Source organism: Lytechinus pictus, chromosome 5 (genome assembly GCF_037042905.1).
Source record: "Lytechinus pictus isolate F3 Inbred chromosome 5, Lp3.0, whole genome shotgun sequence".
In the NCBI taxonomy this organism is placed as follows: Eukaryota; Metazoa; Echinodermata; class Echinoidea; order Temnopleuroida; family Toxopneustidae; genus Lytechinus; species Lytechinus pictus.
In genome coordinates this window covers 49767685-49795534 of record NC_087249.1, presented here as the reverse complement: position 1 = coordinate 49795534, position 27850 = coordinate 49767685, and the positions used below count along the sequence as shown (strand labels likewise).

Genomic DNA, 27850 nt, shown 5'->3' with positions numbered 1-27850 from the left:
ATAAAGACATGTAAAATTAAAGTTAAACATGGTGCTATTGAGAAATCGAAACTGTAGGAGTAACAATTTTATTTTGTTTCTTTTTATTTGACCTAAACACATACAGGTGCACTTACAGTATGACTTTCAGAAAGCATCAGCAAAATTATTGCCAAATCAATTGAATTCATACACAATTTATTTACAGAGTTACTGACCAGCGTGATATGAGTCTTGCCATACAGTGTACACGCATCATCAAATTATTAAGGGGAAAATGGCATCTTTTTGAATTGTCATATCCATTTTATAATGTTTTCAACAGCACTACGTACGTGTAGAAATGAGTTTTAGTGAGCACAGCTTTAGTGCACGAAAACAAGAAAAGTTGATGGTACGGTACGATCTTCATTTCAAGTTGCCCTGGAAAAAATCAATCCATCAACAAGGCTGCCATTTTGAAAACAAATCATGCAATATCCTTGCTCGGTTCCAGGAAGTTTGACAATTATCCCAAAATACTGAAAGGTCTCTTCTTCTTCTTCTTGAGGGGGAGTCTTTTCTGCTATTCTCAGGCAATACAGAATCCTCTCCCAAATTTATAAATACAAGAGACAATATTTCAAACTAAAAAAACAAAAAACAAAGAAAATCCTGATTCGCTTCACTTTTAAGAGCTTAAATCTGATGTTGAAGATTGAGGCAATTAGTAGTGAAAAGTAGGCCCCAAAATATTTTTTTTTTGGGGGGGAGGGACTTTGTTGTAGACTTTGCATTATTGTCTCATTTATATGAATATACATTACATGTATGTACTCACTTTTCTTCCACAATTTCTCTGAATGTCTTGGGTTTCTTTTTGTCTTTGTTGTGCTCCATTGTGTCGACTTCCTCTCTGAAGGCTTTTCTCTCCAAGACAGTAGACGTCACTTCATTCCTTTTCATCTTCCAGGACTTGAAGCTCTGCAACATCAAAGCAATGTTTTTAATAGGTTCATATTAGAATTGTTAATCCGACCTAAGGTCGAGATGAAAATCCCGGCAGTCTGCAGCTCAAAGACGGTTCAGACGTCAATACACTGTGACCATATCGCATTAGAAAAACAAAAACATCTCCATATTTGGCTATAATATATTCATTATTTTTTTGTCAAATTTCTCTTTTTGCCATTACAAAAATGCAGGAGAACGGATGGGTATACTGTACTTTGTGTGAATCTAATTTCTAGAGTACAGAAAGGACATGTACCCTTTATTTCATGCATATAAGTATCGGGCCTAGAATTATGGATGGCCCACCAAGATCATTTGGGATCCGGGATCCTGAAAAGAAAACTGAAATTTTTGTTGGGATGGCTCCAGGACAGGATTGACAGAATTTTTTAGAAAACAACACAATTTTATATTTACTTAGATATTACATAAAGCAGTTAGTCTATTTCTCACATCAATAATATAACATGGGCTAAAGAATCCATTTTTTTGTTCTTTCAGGAAACATTTCTTAGCTTACCGATCTCCACATGCCGGAATCTTCTTCATCATCATCTAGATCCTCAAACGTTGCGCTATTATGGTTCGAGTCCAAGGCATTTTGCCTCATGATCGTGATATCGCTCGTCTCTGGCAAACTAAGGCTACGGGAATGGGGCTTGGCCGATGCGGCCGACCCCGATTTCTTTCCCAGCTTGCGTTCCATTCTGCGTAATCGGACTGCACTGGGCTGCCTCAACACGACCTCATCAACGTCATTAGAAGACGATGTCCTCTCTCCGTTGGCGACAACTGCCTCGTCTCTGGCACCACGGACCGTTCCTGGATTCTCCCACCCGTTACTTGGTGCTGATTCTGTTTCTATCCCTCGAAGTGGTTTCACAGGTGCTTCTGTATCCTCAACCTCTAGTGCCTTGAGTGCCCTCTTCCACGCTGGCTCCTTGTACTCGATCTTCTCGGGCAGATCGATGTAACTGTTAGTATTGTCCTCTTCGAAGACGCTGTCTGATTGGCTTTCTTCCTGATCCCTGAAGTCAGGTTTGGGTTCTTCCTGTAAAGGGAGAAACAACAGGATTACCAGAGGATGTACTCAAATACTGCCTCTCATGCACCGGTTTCCTTCCTCTATGATCTATCTTTGACAGACGAGCTCCCGAAAGTGCTCTCAGCAGGTGAGCGTTACCATGAAAAGGAAACGCAGGTTCCTCATATGAAGTCACTCAATGTAAACATGTCAATGGCTGGAATGAACAAGGTCAGAGCCCTCTATAAAAATGAACTACATTTGCACAATGTAAAATACATGTAGAAACACTGATATTCCATTTACTGGTAATTAAATCAAAACAGGAAAAAAATCTGTTTTGCTTAACTTTTCATGTGAAAATTCATAGAATTTACCTTTTCCATAGTGGAGACAAAATTATGTTGTGTACATTTTCTTTGACAAAACAGAATTTCCAGATTTTTTTATAAAGATTTAAAGGTTAATATCACAAACAATGAAATACTGTCAACTGTCGCCATTTTTACAACAGAAAAACATTGCCTGGTTTCATCCTTTTACAGTGTACATTGTAAAATGCATCTATAGCGGTGTCATTAAAATAACTCAGTCTACAATATAAAAGAGAATGGCAAATATTTTTTTTAAGAATGAAACAAAACAGACCTTTATCAAGACTGAAAAGATTTCCATTCAAAGAGGATTAAAGGAATGGTGCATGGGTCTGATCCTCAAAGCAATATGCAGATAAACCACTATACATGTAGGCTTACATGCCTTAAACATTAAGAACGTCAGCATATGTATATATGTATTGTGCACACAAAAACTACTACTGAACATAAGTGTGATAAGAGTAGTAACACTATTTACATGTACCTTGCCAGAGAAATGAGGAGAACTCTAGGTGAAACACTTTGGCACTTTGCACAATTTGCGAAATAATTATTCAAATGCAGCTGAGAATAAAGTATCCACAAGTTTCTATTTCACAAGCAGTGACACTCCACTGGGGAAAAGAGAACTTGATATCTAGCACTTTCCCCACTCATACATAATTTGTGATATAATTATCCGAAGTGGCCGATAACCAAATATCCTCAAGGATCTCTTTACGAGTGATTAAGTATTAACAGTCATTAACACTTCACTGGGGAAATGAGTACTTGAGGTGGAACTCTGTGCACCCTCTGCATTTAATTTGTAAACAATGACCTATCACGGCTGAGAATGAAACATCCACAAGTATCTCTTTCATGGGTTCTACATGTACATGTATGTTCACTACATAAAAGTGAAATAATGATCCCTATCACAGCCGAGAATATTTATGTATTCCACTAGTGTCTCCTTTATGAATAGTGACAGTTCAACATGAAAATCCCCTTCACAAGAGAAACTAAACCTGGGTGGAACATTAAATTTCCGAAATAAAGACAGCTGAGAATAACAAGTGTCTCTTTCACAAACACTCACAACTTGCGAGTCCTAACGCACTTCTGAAGTGAAGTGGGGGAAACTAGAGGTGTAGCACTTTCCACACTTTATTGGCCATGACTAACAAGAGCCCTAATAATCTGCGATAGAAGCAATGAAATCCGACAGCCTGACAGCTTTATAGATTGGGAGGATCTTGGTAACTTGACCTTGATGATTTACAGTGCAATCTCTTTTTCTGTCACAGATACCGACTTCAGATCAAATCGAAGCACCAGGATGTGATATTCAAGGGATATGGATGACCTGGGCATAAGAACTATTTAAAATCTAGGACAGTATACAGAAAACAGACCACGTACATGTTCATGTCTAAAGTACTGTACACACAATTGACATCAGATCTCTATAATTCATACATACATGTACGTTCTTGACACAGGTACAATCTGGGGGGAATTATCAGGAATAATGGGGGTACTATGTCCTCTATCTCTTGAACATAATTTAATTGGATTGTGGCAAATTTTTATGTTTATACCGAAATACATTGCAGATTATTCCAAAAGACAAAGCTGTTCTTTGCCAAGCTAGAATAAGGTTTTTATAGAATGATCATGCAACCTTCAGGATTAATTATGAAATTTAAGATGTATTGTAAAATTGGCATGAACTTTATCCAATCTTGACTATAAACAAAACAATAGGCCTATATCAGTTTATGGTCCAATATAATAGTCTTATAATAGCTGCGTTTACTTTTTCTGTTAATTTTCTGTTTGCTCTTTCTACAGAGCTCTTTATCCCATATTCCCCATCCCACTATTGTTTTTTTAATCTACTTTTTTATGAGAAATATAGAATAGGCCAAATCATGCAACCTTTAGAATTCAATTATGAATTCCACGTATGATAAAATTGGCTTGAACTGTATCAAATCTCAACTAAACAAAACAATAGGCCTACATGTACATGTACATCAGTTTGTGGTACAATATAGTAGTCATTAGCTGCATTTATTTTTTCTGTTGATTTTTTCTTTGCTCTTTCTATGGTGCTCTTTAAATAACTCATTATTCCCTTTCCCTCTATTGTTTGTTAATCTATTTTTTTTATCAATTACATTCAGGAAAAGGAGTATGCAACTTTTGCTTCTATAAATCTAGAACATGCATGAGACTTTAAAATTCCAGCACCTGCAATAGGGCATTACAAGAAAATCTCAAAAGGTGGTGTCAAACCGCCTCGATCACAAGAATCCCCGTTAAATTACGAGAACATTTTTTAGGCTAAAAAATACCCATTAATTATTCCTGCATTCACACCGCCCCGAAACATACCCTTCGGGATAAATTCCTGTAGTTAGGAGCATGCGCAGTATGGTCTAATAAGCAGCAGCAGGCAAGGCGCGAGATTAAAAACCACTAGCCCAGCAGCCACCCAAGGCACCCGCGCCCAACAACACGCTGGGCTAAAAGTTCCCGTAAATTGCTTTCACATTGCTAAAATACCTGCGACCTTGGAAAAATCCCCGCGAAAGTTCTCGTAATTTCGCCAAGTACCTACTATTTAGCGGGTATTTTCTTTCGGGGAAATTACACGTACATGTAGTTTGCTTTCACATTACCAAAATACCTGGTATTTTCTGATTGGGGTAAATTTCCCGATCAGAGAATACCTGGAACTGACGAACTTCGAGGCGGTCTGAAACCACCTAAAGATGCACTTTAGAAATGCACTCTATTCAGCATTTCCACAAAGCCCTACATATACACTCTACAAAACATGTTAATCCCTTTTTCAACTAGGCCTACATGTATACAAAATTACAATCTACTTTTAGAGGGATTTATTTTCATAACAAACCCAAATGTACAAATAAGGAAAGGCCTGTCAATAGTGATTCAACATATCATATCAAGCAAAAACTGTTTACAGCCCCAAAACAATTGTTGCATTGGAAATAAGCCAGATTGTAAGCCAAATTTATATGATATGAATTATTTTTATCAGTATGCATCAGTATGACACATGCATTTAAGCCCTATTTATGAACATAATACTTTTCTAATTGACTTGAGTCATCAGGATATTTTCAGCAGTTTTTTTTTTTTTATATAATGAAATGTTGAGAGCTGTATATATGTACATGCAGGTACCAGCTTTGAATGATTAAAATCCAAAAACATTCTATGCTACTTGAAACTGAACTGATCGTATTTTGAAAAAGGGGGGCGTTGAACAACTTGTGTTCGGGTTTAATACACTGTATGTGCTGGAATTGTTCTCCATTTTTCTATATCAACTGCAACAACATGTGAATGAAAGAAAAGCTTACTCTTGGAGAATATATTCCAAATATGACAGATTCGAAGGCGTACGTGTCAAGCTTGGGGCCTGAGTATGACGGGAGCTGAAGGGCAGCTTCTGATATCCAGTAGATGGTAGTCACAATCTGTAAACAAAAATAGAAAAAGGTAAAATTTGGTAAAGCTTGAAGCTCATTACTTGAACTTTAATACAGCAAACAACATTTTCTTGAGAAAGTCTTTAACATGAAGGTTAACTGTCATAACATGTACAAAAGTCTAGTTGAATAATCTATTTTTTGTGAAATCATGAAATCTAAGCTGAAAAATGACCACACTGAAGGTCACCACCACAGATAAGTACAGGTGGGACAGTGCATTTTCCTGCTTTTAGATATAGACCCAACATCTCGTTGGAATGCCATGGTAATATTGTCAATTTTTCAGTAATTTCACATTTTCTACAGGAACTTGACAATATAGGCTACTTCAAACACCTTGGTGCTACATACATATATGTTGTTTGAACTTTTGTTACCACAATAAAGAAGGAGACAAATACATGAAATGAAGGCGGTGTTATCCTATTGAATAGAGTTTGATTCAGGTACATCCAATGGCCCGTATTCTGAAGTCGGGTTCAACGTAGACCAAAGTCTAACTCTGTGTTAAAATTATGGGAAGCCAAACGGTTCAAAATATGTTTACAGTGAATGCCTCTCATTTACTGTGCTCTTTACTAATTCTTTAATGGTGAAGACAACTGTCATACTTACATGTATCTTTCCCAGGCAGTTAATAATGTTTTGGGAGTCAAATGAATTGATACATTGAACCTCTACTGTTATAGATTAATGTAACAACTGGATTTCCATAGTTAAACCACAACTGAAAACCAGAGTTTAAATAAAACCTGACTTCAGAATACGGGCCTATATCTTTAAATATCCAGAAGTTAATGTACGCATTAGAAATAAGGTCATCCACTTTTTACAGGTAATCTAGAACAACATTCTCAAATCTCAATCCTCACTTTCCAAAATACAGATAAATGAATTGTGGTTATAAAAGGTACAGGTAACAAAACACGACTTGTCCTTTTCGAGTTGTTATTGTCAGCGAATCTAACTCCCTTTATCTGGACAATGTGTACATTCATTCATCCACGATTCATCTCAACACCCAAAGACCTATCTATTGCAGTGACATGCTGGAGCACTTTAATACTGGAACTTCTTCAGTCTGCCTGGCTTTCTTCCCAAAGTGCTCTATTTTTCAGACCAACAAAAAAATGAGAGTATCACTATCAGGTATTCTTGCAAGGTAATTTTTTGAAACCTGATCTACTCAGATTAAACAAATACCAGGTATTTTTACCAAGGTGATAGCAAATTCCTTGTGAGGGGGGGGGGGTACTCACACATATTGGTGGTATGGGGACGTTCCGCTTTGATGACCCCCCCCCCCCTTTCAGACCTAATTTTCAGTTCTCTAGATACTCCGAATGACAAAATTTCAGTTCAGAAGCCACCCAGCCCCACTCGTAAGACCCCTGTTACGAGACATCTCAGTTCTCCAGTCCTGCCAAAATTGTCAAGCACGCGCACCGCATGCGAGAGATGCACATAAAGCTTCGCAACTCCCTACATAATTGTGATATAACTTAACAAGTAGCCGCTCCATGCATGGTGAGTGCATGCACAGCGCTCTACCTACAGTACCGCGATCCCGTTCCGTAGACCCTTTTTGACATCAGTTCCCAAGACCCGTACTTTACCCTTTTATATGCTTTTCACATTGCATTTCCTTAACCCCATACTATCCTTTTTTCGATTCACACTGTCTTTCTTAACCCCGTACTATTTGCTTAGCCGGGGTTAACGCCTTAACCCCGGGCAATCACACAGCTCATAAATATTGATGAGTTTACCATACAGAGCGCAATTAACGTGCAATTTCGACTTCTGTGATTGGCTAATGCTTAGCCCCACTTTTGCTTAGCCCTGTTTCGTTTCACACTGCATCTCTTAGCACCGCAATTGTGGTGCTAGCACCACAATAAGCCGGCTAACCCTGCTTTTTGCAGGGCCAGATAGTACCGTACTATTTACCGTGCTAGCCCACTTTGCTAAAACGTAGTGTGAAAACGAAGTGGGCTAAGCTTAACCCCGGGAAATTGGTGGGGCTAAGACCCCCCCTTAGCCCCACCAATTTCCTGGGGTTAAGGGAAAAAAGTGCAGTGTGAAAAGCATATTAGTCAGTTCCTTGGACCCCCATTTCAGGGTTTCTTGAGGCACACCCCCCATCAAAAAATCATTTGAGTGCCCCCCCCCCCCCCCCCCCCCCCCGCTTGTGACATTCCCAAAAGTAAATACCTGCTAAATGTAAATAGTAGTCACTTGTCGAAACTAGAGAACTCTGGGGACTTATTCAATAGACTCAAGGGTATTCTTGCAACGTGAAAGCAAAGGCGTTTGGGTTCCTTGCTACATGTAACTTGCCAAGCTGGCGATCGCCAAGATCGCACGTCATGTCAACTATTCAGACCATATTGCGCATAACTTTTAGATTTTGTTCAGCAAGCGTCTGCTTTGGGTAGGTACATGTATGAACTATATTATCAGGTATTTTGACACCTGAACAAGTTCTCCTAAAATATTTACAGGCATTCTGGTGATCGAGAGTCGCGACGGTCTGAGTATGCCACGCTCGCCGAGCATTTTGAGCACTGAACAAGTTCTTGAAAGTTTACAAGGATTCTTGTGATCGAGTTAGTTAGAATACATGTAAGACACCGTTCTCAATATACATGTACTTTCTAAAACTAGTTCTATACTGGAACCGATTCAGGAAACCAGTTAGGAAGATTGCTTTGCTAGCGTTCCCATTTGATCAGCCATAAGTGGATTTCAAAACCACTTCACGTAAAGTGGTCTTGTTGCTATGGGAACGCTCTCATTGGGGTGACATGTTTCGCGCGAAATTCGAAACCACAGCGTAGACATTCTACACACAGTGTGCGAAGATCGCTTCCCAAAGAAAGGTTGTGTCCTCACTTTATATACCGGTACGCTAAAAACCAGTTTAACGAGGCAAAGCGATCTTCAAAACATCGCGCGGTTAAACTAGTTTCCAGTAAACTAGTTTTAGAATGGTAGTGAGAACGGTGTCTATAGGCGGTTTCGAACCGCCTCGATCACAAGAATCCCTGTTAAATTACGAGAACATTTTTAGGCTAAAAAATACCCAGTAATTATTCCTGCATTCACACCGCCCCGAAACATACCCTTCGGGATGAATTCCTGAAGTTAGGAGCATGCGCAGTATGGTCTAATAAGCAGGCAAGGCGCGAGATTCAAAACCACTAGCCCAGCAGCCACCCACGGCGCCCGCGCCCAACGACACACTGGGCTAAAAGTTCCCGCGAAAGTTCTAATAATTTCGCCAAGTACCTACTATTTAGCGGGTATTTTCGTTCGGGGAAATTAGGCGTAGTTTGCTTTCACATTACCAAAATACCTGGTATTTTGTGATCGGGGTAAATTTCCCAATCAGAGAATACCTGGAACTGACGAACTTCGAGGTGGTCTGAAACCACCTTATGCCACCATCACAAAGTATTTTGAGGCCTGAACAAGCTCTCCTAAATACAGGTCTGAAAGCATCTACTGAGCTTGCTTTTTCTCAGGTAATGGCCAATGCTGTGGTTTATTGAAGCCATGTTAGGTTCTCTATTTTACCTCCATGGTTAGAGCAGCATCATTCACAATTGACCACCATTTACATTGTCTATTTGTCTGTGAAATCTGTGACACATGAAGGCTATTTCCTTTATCACTGAGTGCTTTATGTTGTCCAGAGAATGTTTTCCTTGTCTGCACAGGACTTCACATTCAGACCAGGGAAATGTTAATTCCCTGTTCCACTAATAACCTCCTTGTTCAGACTAGGATTTGAAATTAGCTTTAAACTATTTAAAAAGACATGTGTACAATGTATGTTGGTCTAGTGAATGTACAAGACCTGTTCAGACTAAACTAATAATATAGGCCTAAAGGGTGTATGCACAAATAGCCTATAAAGTAAGAGCTACACTTTCCCATTTGAAGAACCTGTTAAGACTTCAATGTACAAAGTCAGTTTTTTTAGACAAAGGTGAATATATAGGCTACATGTACTGTACATTGTGTACAGTGTACACGTAGGCCTATGCACAGTAAAAGACCTGTCCAGACTAGAGTAAAATACACATATGCAAATTTATTTTCAGCGAAGCCTACATACTGTACATGTAGTACTGTATTTTGATCACGGATAGCAGTTGATCAGAGAGGGCAGAAAGATCACAGTCCTTGGAAATAGTATGTAACCTTCATGTAGAAATGATACAAAATGGGCCTTTCTTCTTCCTTTATTAAATTCTTTTCTATGGCCTCATAATTATTACTCAGGACCAAAATTTACATGTACATGTAATGCTCGTCTCTAAAATGTGGCATTGCCATACACAAAATCAATGTCTTTTGAAAGATATGTTCACACAAGAATTCTACATATGATCTAGCCTAATCATAGCTTATACAGACCTGTACACATGTACATGTAGCTAGGCCACACAACTGTCAGCAGTGGTCAATCACCATAGTACTTGCATGTTTTATAATAAGAAGGAACCAGCATATAGAATTGGAAAGCCAATTCGGGGAAAACAAAACATGGGTATTTGAATTGAAATAAAAAGAAAATAACATTCCAGTATTAAATGTAAAACATTGTAATAAAGCAAAACTTACACTTTTAAGCTTTTCCCTGTCTGTTTTTGCAGATGTTGTTGCAGATGGAGCCCAGCTGTGGATAGGAACAAAAACAAAAAAAATTCAATGAAAAACGTTCACATACAACAAAATTGTATAGGCCTATATGGCCTGTATTCTGAACTCTGGTTTAAATTCAACCCTGGTTTAAAGTTGTGGTTTAACTACAAAGAGCCAGTTGGGGCACAAATCCCTATTGCAGTACACATTCAATTTATTATTAAACTCGTATGACACCCAAATTGTTCATAATTGCCTGGGAATGATAACTGAAGTATTTTTCTTCATTATGAAAGCCAAAGGAAACAAAATAGTAAACATAAGAAATATACAATATAAACATAATTTTTAAGCTGCTGGCTCCCCATAATTTTAGCACAGAGTTAGACCGTGGTCTAAAGTTAAACCTGGCTTCAGAATACGGGCCATAGTGTACAGTATTAAAGCATACAGATTGTGACACAGAAACTATCCTTTGATTGTCCATGTTCATGTACAATAAAGACTATTCGGTTTAATAACCAAACAGGTATAGGCCTATGGGCCAATACTATAGGCCAATACAGTAGGCCTACATACATGTATGCAAAATATATTATCCCTGGCATACATGTAGCTTCGTGTACATGTACTGTACATTACATACACATGTACATGTATGTGTGTCAATATCAGAATCAAGAACAAATTGAAAACCAATACCCTGTCAGCTGCCAATCATTTGGAATAAAAACATGAAGTGTACTATAGGCCTACATAATATATTACAAATAGCAAGTCATTTAATTGGAATTTCCAACACTCAAGTTTATTCAAGGTGTGTCGCTTATGATCCATACCAACCTCCAATTCGATCCCGGCCTACAGACAGTATTTAACACTTCTTACTCATAATCAAGCAATACGCATCATATCCAGTAATTCACACCCACCACCAATATCACCCCAATAGCCATATCTAAAGCTTGTCTATAGGGACCATTCATTATGAATCATAATTCGCAAACCAGCATCGTGCGCCCTATGGAAAAAATATCACAACACAGGCACAAGGAAAATAGATTAGCTCCTTTTCCTCATTGAATTCCAATCACGCGTGGTAATGATATCAAAAGTCTGCTGTCTATTCTTATGGCTGCTGGAACGCTAGGTCTTGAAAATTAATACAGGACGATGACAGCTACGTGTACAATATATGCATGGAATTCAATAGTAATTGGCATGTGTAGGGGAATAGGGTAATGACTGATGATTTCATTCAAAGCAAAAAATGTATTTGTATTTGACTATTTGCAAATTTGAGAACCAAATAGACAGGTCTACGATTTGTACTTTACTGTTTAATTGGTACATTTACCTGTAATTTCAGAGACCTACATGTACATTTTTTTTAATAGACCATGCCACATCTGAACTTCTTTTAGAATAAACATCTGAATGTCAATATAAAATTGACCCATTTTCACAAAGTGTTCACAGAGGTCAGAATCCTGGGGGGGGGGGGGCCACATACATTGACGAGTGGATACCATGCGCGACCAAAAAAACACGTAAAAAGGATGTCTTTTTTAAGATAGGGCACATTACGTACGTAACGTGATAAGGGTGTCAAAACACAAAAATAATGAAAAGAGGGTATCTATTTCGCTAGGAATGCTACGTGTTTAGGGTAAAATTTGCGGGGATGATAAAAGAAAATTAAAATGTTTTATATATAAGGATGTCCTTTTTGCCCCAACACTGCGTGTTTAGAGTCCGATTTGCGCGAGGTGTGGAAGGTGGGGCCGTACTAAACCAAATGGTGTGTAAAGGTAAACACCGACGACCGACGGACCCACGTCATATCAATAAAATATCGCTGTACATGTACTTGTTTAGGGGTTCATTTCAGGGAATACTTGCCAAGAGTATCGTTTTGTTTCCAATACTTGTTAAGGGTAGGGTTTCAGACGCCAATACAAAGGCGTGCATTTTCAGAATATGGAAAATACGTGTTTAGGGTGTGGAAGTGGCCCCATCCCCCCCCCCCCCCCCCCCCGCGGGTCAGAATCAATGAAATATATAAATTTTCTAATTTTGACCCAAACGTTGAATGTCCTTTAAAATATCACAAAATTGTGTGAAGGATATTTACTTGATTCCTTAATAGAGTCCTGAAAGTTCTGTTATCCCAGCTGATAATAATAGTCTGGATTCTAGACCAGTTAAAAACTTGAAAAAAAATTCAAATCTTAATTCAAATTATGATTTTTGAAGGAGTCTAGATACACCTACACATGTATGTATGTTGATGGAGTTGAACGAGTCTATGCATTAAAAAAAACAAATATTACACAGCTGATCTAATGAAAAACAAGTGGAACGCCTCTGGCCGTCTCACCTGCATCACGCGATTCAATATAGCAGCAGTGCTAACTTTGAAAACTACTATAAAATAATCATTAACAAAAACATCATTCATATAATGACATAATACAACGTTCATTGACCATAAATGACATTTGAACAGAGACTTAAGACTGTCAACTACACCCATGTCTACATTTCATTCACTCTATCCATAAACTTTCAAAGTTATGATGGCACTTCAACAATTACCCCAACATGGCCTAAGTTTATTGACCTTAACTGACCTTTGACTTGGTTTTGTGACCTGAAACTCACAGGGGATGTTCAGTGATGCTTGATTACTCTTATGTCCAAGTTTTATGAACTAGATCCATAAACTTTCAGAGTTAGGATGGTAATTTAACATATACCCCCAACACGGCCAAAGTTCATTGACCTTAAATGACCATTGACCATGGTCATCAGGACATGTGACCTGAAACTCGCACAGGATATTCAGTGGTACTTGATTAACCTAATGTCTAAGTTTCATGAACTAAATCCATAAATTTTCAAAGTTATGATGGTAATTCAACAAATACGCCCAACTTGGCCAAAGTTCATTGACCCTAAATGACCTTTGACCTTGGTCATGTGACCTGAAACTCAGGCAGGATGTTCACTAATACTTGATTAACCTTATGTCCAAGTTTCATGGACTAGATCCATAAATTTTCAAAGTTATGATAGTAATTCAACAAATACCCCCAACTTGACCAAAGTTCATTGACCCTAAATGACCTTTGACCTTGGTCACGTGACCTGAAACTCGAGCAGGTTGTTCACTAATACTTGATTAACCTTATGCATAAGTTTCATGAACTAGGTCCATATACTTTCTAAGTTATGATGTCATTTCAAAAACTTAACCTTCGGTTAAGATTTTGAAAATAATTTTCCCAACATGGTCTATTAAAGTTCATTGACCCTAAATGACGGTCCTTTGACCTTGGTCATGTGACCTGAAACTCAGGCAGGATGTTCAGTAATACTTGATTAACCTTATGTCCAAGTTTCATGAACTAGGTCCATATACTTTCTAAGTTATGATGTCATTTCAAAAACTTAACCTTAGGTTAAGATTTGATGTTGACGCCGCCGCCGCCGCCGCCGTCGGAAAAGCGGCGCCTATAGTCTCGCTCTGCTATGCAGGCGAGACAAAAAGAACGAGTGACAGATGGTACATGTACAATATTCCCACAAATATTATAGGTCTTCATACTGTATGTATGAAGTATATATCTTCATTCAATAGAATCCTCAATCAGGATTTAACAACTTAAAATTTGAAATATTTCATAAGAATTGCAGTATTTAATCAAATCAATACTGTTCCCACTGTAATATAACAATGACACATGCTGCACCTTACTGACCCTGAAATCTGAGAGGATAAGTCTTCAATTCCACAACATGGCCAATCATAAAGTCTCTGGAGGATTCTCATGACCAGCAGCAATTCTTTCACTTTTTGAGAGTACAGTAAATAAACTTGAATTGCCAGTGACCTTCACGCTCTGCAGCATTGAACTGACGGAAGAGGGCAACAGCTCAGCCATTAACATTCCATGTTCAACGTCGCCCAGCATGTTTACAAGAATCTCAGTGTGCCAAATCAGCCAATTTTCCAGCTATCCCCACACCGGCTTGCTTAAACAACCCCTGCCGAGATATCCAGGGGTAATATCATCAACCGCTCTATTAGCAATGTGAGAGGAGTTTAAGCATTTCTATGGTAACCAAGACCCACAATGCATGAACATTTATCAATCCACAATGTATGATATTATTCAGTCAATATGGCTTCACTTACATGTACATGTATGTAAGCATTTTCTGTCCTCGAAGAAGTTTCAGGCAAAAGATACATGTACTGTACATGGACAGTATGCTTCTCTCAACATCTGCTTTTTCAAACGCAATCAGCATTTGAATACAATGATGATTTGAAACAGTTGACGGGCAACTTGGGGACTCAAACCACCGATGCCCTAAAACACGCCAGTGTGATACTATCACCATGCACTACTGCGCCATGCGTCACATAAAGCTACTATAAAAACAGCCTAATTCAGTGATAACAAACCTTGCCATGTATTCAGTTTTACCTGGAAGTGGAAAGCATCCTTTTTTCAATCAATGAAGAATATTTTTTCTCACCTTATTCTCCTTGATGAACTCTGGAGATCATCTACACTGAATATTAGTTGTTTGGAAGGGTCTAATCCTAGTTCCTCTTTGCAGCCCCTGAAAAACTCTTTCAGATTTTCCTGTAAAAAAATAGAAAGACAAAAAAAAATTCATAGCAAACATAAATCAAGAAAAATAAATTGGATAGATATTCATGCAGAACTGCAATAGAACAGGTAAAAGTCGGATTACATTTCATAAAAAGTAGGCCTAAACTTGGGGAACACAGAAACTTGTTGTCAAAAAGCAAAATTCAACTTAACTGATGTACTTTACATGCTTGCATTTTCTCGTCTGAAGAAAAAAATGCTAGGCAAATAAGTATTGCTAAGGTCACAATTACCTTTACGAACACTATATGAACAATTTATTACCGTTTATAAAAATAATCGGTGTCTGATCGTAATGGTATTTGTGACCGTAGTGCATAGGGAGGGTCGACATACAACGTATCTACTATGCTAGTAAAATGTGGAACAACTTTCACTGCTTTATTTCCTCCATCATTGAATGAGAAAAAAAAATCAACAAATGTTACAATTGTACATTCATGTACATGCAGGACATGTACATGTAGGGTAGTTACATGTATAGTATTGAGTATTCTGCTTACACTGTATGTGAATCTTTGCCAAGTTCAGCAGAGAAACATCACTCAAAATACAATAAATCAGAAACATTTGCCTGACACATAACATCATACTCTGGAATAAAAACATTATGGCAGAGTGGCAGTCTGTCCAAGGACAAGAAAGGGTAGAACAGAACCCTACACCCTCACACTCTCCCGCAGACCCACACCCTCACACACAAATTGTGACAGCTGTACAGTAAAAGCCAAGCCAAGACATTACAGTATGCAGCATAGATTAATGAAGGAATTGGCAGTTTACATGTAGTTTATAAATGTGAGATATCAAATATTTTAAAGGTTAATGTACATGATCAATTGTATAAATGTAAACATTTATTGTACAGTGTATGTCACAAGAGGACTCTGAAGTGAAGCTTGAACTGTAAAAAAAAGGGGGGGGGGAGGTGATATTCAAAATCTTGCACAAATCCAAAACAATCACTAGAGTTTTCAGAGGATGAAGGCTCGGTTTTGTAAACAACACTGTGAGAAACCCACACCTCCATGTCTGTGACCCCTGGCAACACCTTAGCAACCAATCAGACTACAGCATCACAGGGGGTGACCTTTGACCCGGCTGATAACATGAAATAGCATAGCATTCATTTGGGCATGCAGTGAAGGGAAAAATATGCAGGTCCTGTGAGAGCGTCAAGCAGACATTTTACTTTGGGATCCTCAAATTTTGAAATGCTGTCCTTGGGTAAAAAAATACATGTAACTTCAAGCACAGAAAATATGAGGGCTATGGGTGACTTTCCCCTTATCATACCCAAAATAGCCCCTAAGTTTCCTCAACTAGAATGCTTTGGGACAAATTATCTGAAATCACCTCAAGATCTTCTATAAAATAGTTATTATAGACAATCAATATCTACATTGTACATACTGTATATTCTACATACTGTAGCAGAAAGATTATTTGCCTTTCCACAGTACATGTACTCGTTGCCCCAAAGAGTTAAGAGCAGCCCTTTGGATTAAATAAAAGCTCGAAGAAATATCAGCAATCGCCCCAATGACATAAAGTAGCCCCTAAAAAACATTATTTCCTACTTGGTACATGTACATGTCTTGTACCATGCCCATCCAAACCAAAAGCTACATGGATGTCAAAGAATCATGAACCTCTTGCATTGCATTTTGTCAACCATAGTTCTCCAAAATCAGTTTAAAACTTTAAATTAAAGGCACCTTCTTCAGTTTGTCATTTTTCCTTTGAAAATATACTTGTACTTGAATGTGACAACGCTATTAAAAGAAAGTTTCTTTTTAAGAAACATTGTTCAAAACTAGGATTCTCCAACGAAAAATGGTCATATGCACACAACACTAAACAATGCTAGAAAGGCATACAGATGACACAGCAAATGCCCCTGCATGCATTCATGTAATCCAAGCACTCTGTTGATAGATCCTATTCCTTACAAGATCTTGATGAAAAAGGGGGTAAAAGGTATAAAAGGGCAAGTCAACCCCAACAAAAAATCAAATTGATTGAAAAGAGAAACAAGTGGAACGCCTCTGGCAGTCTCGCCTGCATTACGCAATTTAATATAGCAGCAGTGCTAACTTTGAAAACTACTATAAAATAATCATTCACAAAAACATCATTCATATAATGACATAATACCACGTTCATTGACCATAAATGACATTTGAACGGAGACTTAAAGTAGAACTATATTGAAAATCGTAAAAATTGAGAATCATATATCAAATTAAAGGAGAAAATAAGGAGAACACGATGGTGTAAATCATTTATCATGGAGACCGATGGAACTCAGTTAATTGATAGTTTAAAGTTCTCTCTCTGAATGCTTCAAACACGCAGAATTACGTCCGCGAAATTGGGGATTTTTTATTACGTCACTTTCTGTACGAGAGGCGTGATTGGCTCTCCAACGTGAAGCTCCACTTGCATGCAAAACCTGTTGCGAGGGTACGTTTTCTCCACATTGTCACTGAATACTTCGATCCCGAAATGAAAGAAAACCCATAATTTTATCTAGATTTGGATTTTCAAATTGATGATTATGAAGATGAAGAGAATGATGATGAAGTTTCTAGCTCTAGAAAAACAAAGTGACGTGGATAGAGGTATACATTAGGGGAATTACGCCGGTGATTATGAGTCGGACAATTCAACTTGCATGCCGATTCGCTACCAACACATGCAGCTGATAGCTGCTCCGCGGGTCAAATCCATGAAAATGAATTCCATCAAGACCACATCCAGACAGAGTCTCTTTCTTCTATCAACAACATAATGAGAATGAAAATAATTATATAACTGTACTTTATACAAACAAGTGAATATATCCAAACCTAGGCTGAAGGTAAATCAACTCAAGGAATAACAGCAGACGATATGCACCGACGATGAATTTCACGTGGCTGGGAGATTGTCACTCGTTCTGTTAGATAAAATTTCTATCTCATTATTTTGACTAAATTACGAAACTCGGAGAATTAGTATTCTACATAAAAATTAAGTAACACCTGATACTATTTTTTGAATTACGATAAAACCTTTTTGAAGCAAAGAAAATGAGGTAAATTAAAATTAGATATAAAAGATCATCCGCCTAGCTCGCATTCGATTGTAAACAATCAGCAAGGCGAGCACATAGAGTTGGATAAAGCTACGCTCCAACTCTATGGGCGAGCAAGCCACTGAACTGAAAATACGTATTTTCAGTTCAGTGGAGCAAGCTGGCCATGTGCTTTTGATTGTTTGTTTAGAATCGCACGCGGCTAAGTGGATGATCCTTTATATCTTATTTTAATTTACCTCAATTTCTTTGCTTCAAAAATATTTTATCGTAATTCAAAAAATAGTACCAGGTGTTACTTAATTTTTATGTAGAATACTAATTATCTGAGTTTCGTAATTTAGTCAAAATAATGAGATATAAATTTTATCTAATAAACAGAACGAGTGACAATCTATTCCAGCCACGTGAAATTCATCGTCGGTGCATATCGTCTGCTGCTATTCCTTGAGTTGATTTACCTTCAGCCTAGGACTAGGTTCGGATATATTCACTTATTTGTAAGTACAGTTATTTTATTATTTTCCTTCTCATTATGTTGTTGATAGAGGAAAGAGACTCTGTCTGCATGTGGTCATGCTGCATGGAATTCATTTTCATGGATTTGACCCGCGGTGCAGCTAGCAGCTGCATGCGTTGGTAGCGAATCGGCTTGCAAGTTGAATTGTCTTACTCATCATCACCGGCGTAATTCCCTTAATTTACCACCATCCACGTCACTTTGTTTTTCTAGAGTTAGAAACTTTATCATCATTCTCTTCATCTTCATAATCATCAATTTGAAAATCCAAATCTAGATAAATTTCTGGGTTTTCTTTCATTTCATGATCGAAGTATTCAGTGTCAGTGTGGAGAAAACGTACCCTCGCAACAGGTTTTGCATGCAAGTGGAGCTTGACGTGGGAGAGCCAATCACGCCTCTCGTACAGACAGTGACGTCATCAAATTCGAGTCAATTCAGAGACCGATGCGAGGCATATTTCGGAGAGGTATTTTAGCGCTTTTTAATTGGCGATTTCCACCTTATGTATTATTTTCGTTATTTTTGAATGACCTAATGGTAATCCTCACATCATTACCTTTCCACTGATATATAATAAGGCCATATTCATAATCAATATATTTCTCCTTTAAGACTGTCAACTACACCCATGTCCACATTTCATTCACTCTATCCATAAACTTTCAAAGTTATGATAGTAATTCAACAAATACCCCCAACTTGACCAAAGTTCATTGACCCTAAATGACCTTTGACCTTGGTCAAGTGACCTGAAACTCAAGCAGGATGTTCACTAATACTTGATTCACCTTATGCCTAAGTTTCATGAACTAGGTCCATATACTTTCTAAGTTATGATGTCATTTCAAAAACTTAACCTTCGGTTAAGATTTTGAAAATAATTTTCCCAACATGGTCTAAGTTCATTGACCCTAAATGACCTTTGACCTTGGTCATGTGACCTGAAACTCAGGCAGGATGTTCAGTAATACTTGATTAACTTTATGTCCAAGTTTCATGAACTAGGTCCATATACTTTCTAAGTTATGATGTCATTTCAAAAACTTAACCTTAGGTTAAGATTTGATGTCGACGCCGCCGCCGTCGGAAAAGCGGCGCCTATAGTCTCGCTCTGCTATGCAGGCGAGACAAAAAAACCAGACAAGCATAATGCCGAATATCCAGATTAGATTGACTGTACATGTACTGTATATTGAAATTTTAGAATTACCCAGTAATTGATTGATTTTACAAACCAGGAATATGAAATATACACCTTGGTTACAATATTTCATCATGTGAAATTTTTTTTTTTCCTCTTATTACATTGCAAACAAGGTTTGATATTCCTCCTTGAAATTGATGGGATTGCTATATTCCACACTATTGTGATTCGATGAAGATGCTATATGTACCTTTTTGTCAAATGTGCAAAAATTGAAATATTATTCCAAGGCTCAACGCTAACTTTTTTTCTTGGTGGCCCGATCGGTCGACCAAAATCATCAATGTCACATTTTTGGTGGCCTGCAAAGCAACTTTGGTGGCCCTAAAACAATAGAAAACATTACAATTTTAATAGCAAAACTTTGGTAGCCAAACTGGGCCACCAAGTGTTACATGTAGCTTTTACAGAATTTAGGTGGCCCGACTCTCAATTAAGTGTGACCCGGGCCACTGCTAATGTCGAGCCCTGATTATTCATACAATATAAAACAAAAGAAATATAATGAGTACATGACACAATTGACTCTCTCATTTGCACGATTGTGAAAAATAAGCAAAATTTTTAAGAAATAGACATTCTACATCTGATTTTGATGAAAATTTTGCTGTCAAACTTGTTAGTTTTCTCTTTAAATTTACTCAACTTTATATCATGAGAACTTAATTTTTGTTCTGGTGGCTACAAATCAGGAAACAAAGTGAATTGACAAAAAAATAGGGGGATCTAAAATTTGATAACTGAAATGATCACAATTTTGTATTTGCAGGTTACGCACTAGTGCTACATGACATAGGCCTGTGTTTGTAGACTAAACCACATAGACCTAACAATTCTGAACCACTTGTCATTCTCGACTTTCTGCAAATAATATCCCACTTATTTGTACTGAACACTTGCCATTTTAAAGCTAGTGAAACAAAACAAAATAAGAAAACTAAAAGTACTCCATTGTTCCTTTTCAATGCCATCCATGGCTTGATTTCAACTGAAAACAGCCACAATTCTTTTCCAAGTTATTTCGAGTATTTGTGGTATTAAGCCATTTTGTTTACATTTGTACAAAACCAGAACAGTTTACCTCTAGAGGCAAACAGAAAAAAAGGAGAAAGAGTAGAACAATGTACAATGCCTACTGGTATTCATTCTACAATTTCGTTTTTAAACTGTACATGCAAGTAGGCCATAGGCCTATATATCATGTTGTAGGGAAAGGTACATGTATAGTTAGTACTTAAATAAAAAAGTCATGAATTTTGGCATATTAAAATTTTCCTTTTGTGATGATGTACACAAGAAAAGCAAACTTTGTATTAAAGACTATTAAAAGATACATGTACATTGTAAGGGAAAATGGACTTTGCCTTGTTTAATCATGACACAATCAACATTTAAAGCAACCAGACACATATCCAGTAAAATGGATGGAATAGATCCCATTGAAAATTGTGCAATCACTCACTGTTCAAAATGACAGACTTTAGCATCATACCAATTCATTAATCTAGTAATCTAGTCTTGTCTTCCTTTGGATTCCAACGTAAAATGTAGACTGAATGAGGTTTCAAACCAAAATATCAAATCACTGCAGTCTTTTATTAAATGAGAATTAAATAGTTAAGTTTGATAGAAATGCTCTCCATGAAGTGGAGAAATTGTATATGGGGGGGCACACCAGGACACAATAATTTGGGTAATAATAATAGGCCCTATAATACCATATATGTAAAGTGACATTGTTAGAATTTATTAAGCAATTCTGAGGAAAGCATCTATGATTTACATGTAAGATGGTAAATGAAACACGATCCTACCTTGTATACCTGTAGGCATAAAATGTAAACGGAACTTACAAATTACAAGTTCCATATAATGTACACAAATATCCACAATGGATTTTGATATGGACAGTTGAACTAGCAGTAAAAAACAACACAAGTGCAGCACAAGTTGCATTGCTTTTAATTTCCGAAGACCTATTACAATGTAACATGCTTAGTACGATGTTCTTGTACTGCAGGGGAACGATGACTCACTCACCATGTGGCATGTAACTACCTACACGAATGTGTTAAACCATATGTATCCAGCCCTGTCATGGGGTCTACCGACAAAACTATCAAAACAAGGTGATTCCCCTGGTTTGTAAGCAATAAGGATGTGCTCATTTAAGCCTAATCACACCCTGGTCAATGCCCGGAGCAAAGCTAATTTACTCACTTGTAAAGACGTCTGCACTCTTTTTGCCACCTCACCGTGAAGTCAGTCACACTCATAGACAAGCGCAGCTTATAGTTCATTCCTGCCAAGGTAATGTCCTATATTGGGGCGTAATTGGCATCAGGGGACTGTAAAAATGTTATGTCCAGGACACAAACATTGATGCCTGCTCCTTCACTCCAAAAGAAGTCGACAATGCACATGTGAACACCTTGGGAAGTTGGTGCGTTGAACGTGCGCTGTACACACAACACTGAACAAGGCTGCATTTGCGACAACACCTCCAAAACTAATCAATGATGCAATACTATTAACAACCCCCTCCCACAATAGATCCTTTAGAGGAGAGAGGACAGGAGCTTGGTCAGAAACACAAAGAAGGCTTCTTCTTTGTCACAATAAAGATTCTAGGAGGACAAAAAGGTATTCAGGTCCATGAGGAATGAGGAGGGGGAGAGTGTTGAAGACACGAGAAAGTGTGTTCACCAGGAATGGGAATAACACAACAAATTTGGTGTTCAGGCACTGTGTTAAGTGTTAACCAGTAAACATCATATTATTAAACATAGAAGTACATTGTACCTAATAAGAATAGAAATGACACAAAAAACTTGGTGTTCAGACACTGTTAACCAGTAAACCTACATGTAGATGTGCTGTATGATACCACTGTACGTACAATTTACCTGTACATCATGAAAAAACAGGAGTACCTACATGTATACATGTGTATGTAAATGTAGTCCATGTAGCATACTTGGTGTTCAAACTTCAGACACTATTTAATGTTCAGACTCAGACAGTGTTACATCATTAAAGACAAACACCCTTGATAGATTACCTATGTACCTATGTACGGGGATCTACATTTACATTTTATACATGTATATTTCGACACAAAAATTACATGGGGGTGACATTTTAATTTACAGTGTACATTCTTATGTAACTTCAGGCATTAAAACAATTTTGATATTTCTTCAGGCCAATAGCAAAAAGTGCACATTTTTATGAAATTGCAGTATAAATGCAAAAAATCAAAAGGGCACAAGAAAATCGGAGCCTTCCGAGGCCAGTGAAAGGGGAATTGAGCCCCTTAACTAGGGCACCAAAGAACTGAATGGCCTTGGATTATAAATTATATAATTTAATCCCCGAACTTGAAGAATATGTTCTGTGTCGAAGGGGTCTGAATTTTGATCTCAAGCGGTGTCATTTGAACTGCATGGTGGATTACAAGAGCTGAAATAAAATACAAAGTAATTTCAAAATCATGACACCTGACTGGTTTCTTGCAGCACAACTTACATGTACACACTAAAGTGCAACTGTGCAAGTAAAATCAATCACACAACGACACAAGCAAAAACTACAGTTCAAACATATCAATGGCAAAGTATGTATAGCATGTAGATACTCATGAAGCTACAATATTGTGTACTGTTAATCCCGTTTCATGAGCTTAATATCATTTGAAGGTCTAGCACACTTGTTGAGCAGTAGCAACCAGAGATATAGAATGTAAGTAGAAGAACTTTGAAATTTGACAATTCCAGGCTTTAAAGCATGAGCACAGATAGTCATAGAATGTCCAAATTTCTAGTTACATTTACCACCACAGGAACCATGTTTACAATAAATACAATTATTCAATCATTATTCATAATCCAAAATGGTTCAATAGATAATAAATTAATCTATTTATGAAGAATAAAAGACAACGATCTACCAATAAAATCAGTCAAACAAATCATGAATGAAATAGTACTCCATTCCATTCTGAGCGCTATATCACCTTCCAATCTTTGCTCACTGTAGAATTAAAAGACTCTGGGTTATTTCAAGAGTGGGAGCAAATGACAAAACACTTGGATTTGACCTTTGTAACCTCTGTAATCATCGAAGGAGTTGGCAATGCGATCTACTGGGAGGTTTTACACAATAACCTGTCAAAACAGGTTGGGCCGCCAGACTCAAGTTGAAAGCACTCAACAACTACCACATGGTATGTAAAACGACAACAATGATGCATGGAATCATGCATGACAACTGATGAGCTTTACAAGTAAATTACGGTACTGTAGCTGCAATATTGCGCTTGATTTGACTTTTAAAACTCTGAGTTTCAAGTTCCCATAATTGGCTACTTCTTTCTATGCTCTGTTGCTTAAAAATCAAGCACAAACATTGCACCCAAAATTGCATTTAAATTAAAGCGAAAAATAAAGTAACAAGTAAACAACATCCCAATCTTATTTTAGAAATTTTTTTGAATTTGACTCCCCAGGAGATAGATTAAATGATTTTTTTTTTAGTCACAGATATTCTGAAAGTTTCAGCATGAATTGAATTTTATTTAATTTTTTCTTTTTTGAAAGTTTTTCTTCGGTATAATTTTTAAAATTAATATTGAATATGAACAATATTAAATACAACACACATTAAATTTCAAGATTTTAATACTGTGCTTGACCTTTGTAATGTTTACACAATTAGTATGTCATAAATTTGTAAAAAAGAAAAAGGGAGATTCAAGGGCAGACCTGCAGATCAAGTTCAATGCTTTTCATTTACTGATACTTAATGAAAATTTAAATTTTTCTATTATTCAGGTGACATGCTTACTCCTTCATAAGACAATAAGACACTTTATGCATTAAAATTGTCATGATTACACAGACAAAATTAAAGATTAAACATCTTAAAATTTGACTTATTTCACCCTATACCATTACCGTACTTGACTTGAAATTAATACTTGAAAAAAAAACCTTAAATTATAATTTTATACAAAAACAAAAGGGTACAAATTTTTAAAACATTTTTGTCAAAGAAAAAATATTTGATAGATTTTTACTTATCATCTTTCATGCAATATGTTTTTCATGGCATACCGGTACTTTTTAATTCCTCAGACAAGGAATTTCAAACTTTTCTTTCTGATTGGCAGGTAGCTTTGAATGAATTCTTGAGAAACGATCCAACGATGATTCATTTCAAAGGGATATTAAAAGGTAAAAATAGTCAATTCTGACTGGTTGCCATTACAAAGCCAAAGGAAGAATATTTATGATGAGCAGCTTGTTTTGATCTTCTGGAATTGGGCATGATATGAAGTAGCACTACTTTTGTTTACAGAATTACGAGACGCAAATCAGAGAAACCGGGTACAATGGTCATATTTTAATAATGCTGGAAACATGAAAGAGGAGCCTTGGAAAATCCCCATTCATGGCAATGTAAAGCTCATCCAGTGTCGCAGATTTTAGACAGTAATTTGTGAAAAGTAGCCCCCGAAAAAAAACAAAAAATTGCCTGCTGCACATATTGACAATTGATTGGTACGTTCCTTTACAACTTTGGCCCTCAAAACATCATGAGGAGGCGCGATAGCTCAGTCGGTAGAGCGGGGGATTCGTATTCCGGTGACCCGGGTTCGATTCCCACTTGGTGCGCTAGTGCCCTTTGGTAAGGCATTAATCCTCATTACCAGGTCCTTCGGAGAGGACCTTAAGCCGTCGGTCCTCTGGTTGCTTGATTACAAGCATTCATGCTTTCTTAGCAATCAGGTAAAAAAAAAATCCCCACCACCCACCACCTGGCCTTGAGAATAGCGTGTAGAAATCCTGACTTGTTCATTCTGAAAAGTTTTTTTTCATTTTAATAAAAATGAATGTGAGTACAAACCCCAATAATTTTTTTCAACTTTTTTTTTTGGCAAACCAGATGGGAGTGAACCTTGAAGAAGTAAGGCCTTATGTAGACCAAAAGCTTCGGTCTCTGTTTATTGGTTGTTCAGCTGAACTCTGTTGGCTCCACTCACCAATTACAGAGAACGAAGTTCTAACTTGATCTGTACAGGGACTCAATGACAGAAACAGCTAAGTTAAAAAGAACCCCCACAAAAAATGTTGATCTTATTAATATTACCAAAGTACATAAACCTATTACGACCGCCGTATTTATATCGTACACTTGGACTAATACCCTATATTTCCACCTGGAAACTGGTTATATCTTCATGAGATTCTAATCGTTTGTTGGAATCTTGGTTCTGAATATTCATGAAAGTGATGACTCCACCTCTTGACGCTTATGTCATTTACAGTGCCCGGATGTTTCCATGAGTTGAACGTTTGTCGCTTGCATACGATCGACAGGCAATCCAACCCGATATAGAAGGGATGATCTGATTGCCTTGGCTTTGGCCAACAGGTTCGACCCAGAAGTTTTTCCAATGGCCATATGTTCGTGTATTATCGCACCTTGGGATGTAGTGGGAGTTGTAACGTTACGACAGGCAAACTCGAAGTAAGTCACTGCTTTTTTTTCCTGTTTTGGTGCATTTGAGGCCAAAACGGAATAATTAACTTTCTATTAAGGTAGATCTAGTTCTTTTTATGTAATTTAGAATAAAGCGAAAATCAAAGATCCACGTCTGGCGGCTGCACGTTCGCGAGCCATCTGTGTACGACGAGAAATAAAAAAAATAAAAATGTTTTTTTTAATCCTCGAAACAGAAGGCTGCCAGCTATCTATCTATCCGTTATGCAGCTCTTCCAACATCTCCAGGGAAAACATGAAACTTTAGACCTAATGTTAGTCTATTATGGATTGGCCACCGCCCAACCGACCCCCTCCCCCCCCCCCCCCCCCCCCCGCGGCGGCGGCCCCCATCACAATGAAATACAATTTACAACTGATACTGATAGCTGATTTAACAATACATAATCTAGACAGGAATGACCATCGTTTCTGGGGATTTTTAACAATTTCTGACATTTTACAATCATCCCGTCATTTCTGGGGATTCATTTAACAATTTCTGACATTTTACTATCATATTGGTGAGTGGAGCCAACGCAGTTCAACTCAGTGGAACAACCAAAAAAGGCAAAATACATTTACTGATGCAGAGCCAGGCCAGAGTGAAACTGAAGCTTTTTTTTGGTCTAAATCGTCGTTGTAACTGTCAAGTTGATCATGTTGATTTGAATACCATTGCAACTTAATACTGTCTACTCTCCATACACTTCAAAGCCAACATTATTAATAATCCAACACTAACACTACAGTAGCACTAGCACTATGCACTAGCAATTAAACTAAACAGCGCGAGGCCAGAGCCTCAGCTCAGTCAGGCCGGCCAGGCCTGGCCGCCCGCCGCCCAGCTCAATGATAATGATGCTCGCTGGCCCGAGGCCGAGCTACCCGCTGCAGATGAATGAGTTTTTAATTTTATCAAGCCATCGTTGCTGCGCTTTGTAAAACAAATAAAATCACTAACATACCTTAAAACTCACACAGAGAGGAGGAAAATCAAAATATACGGAAAATTTGTCTGAAACTTGGAATTCAGATGAGTTAAACAGAGCTTTCTGTGTTGCTACAACGACGCTGTCTTCCAACCACACTCGTCCGATCCGACACCACGCGCGCACTATCAACGCGATACGTACATATACAATTTATTGATTAACATATGAATGTACCACTTCTGATATCGGAATTCTGCCAAATGTAATATTATTTATTGTGATATTCACTCTAAACAGAACATCCTAGATCAAATTCATTTGCTATAAATAGATAGTATTT

At 37.6% G+C, this 27850-nt stretch overlaps 1 protein-coding gene across 6 annotated transcripts in view; it reads right to left on the bottom strand.

The window, feature by feature from the left end:
- LOC129261312 (trichohyalin-like) overlaps positions 1-22599 on the bottom strand; it is a 67232-nt gene extending 44633 nt beyond the window's left edge. The window contains exons 1-6 of one of the 6 annotated variants that reach the window (XM_064099153.1): positions 22253-22599; positions 15087-15196; positions 10518-10572; positions 5754-5870; positions 1493-2023; positions 800-942 (exon numbers count right to left, since the gene is read on the bottom strand). In XM_064099153.1, the coding sequence (XP_063955223.1) occupies positions 800-942; positions 1493-1678 (329 nt within the window). In that variant the 5' untranslated portion in view covers positions 1679-2023; positions 5754-5870; positions 10518-10572; positions 15087-15196; positions 22253-22599. Of the gene's footprint in view, positions 1-799; positions 943-1492; positions 2024-5753; positions 5871-10517; positions 10573-15086; positions 16050-21846; positions 22103-22252 lie in introns of those variants that run through there. The other 5 variants (XM_064099151.1, XM_064099155.1, XM_064099154.1 and 2 more) reach the window with 5 other exon arrangements.
- Positions 22600-27850: the final 5251 nt, after the last annotated feature.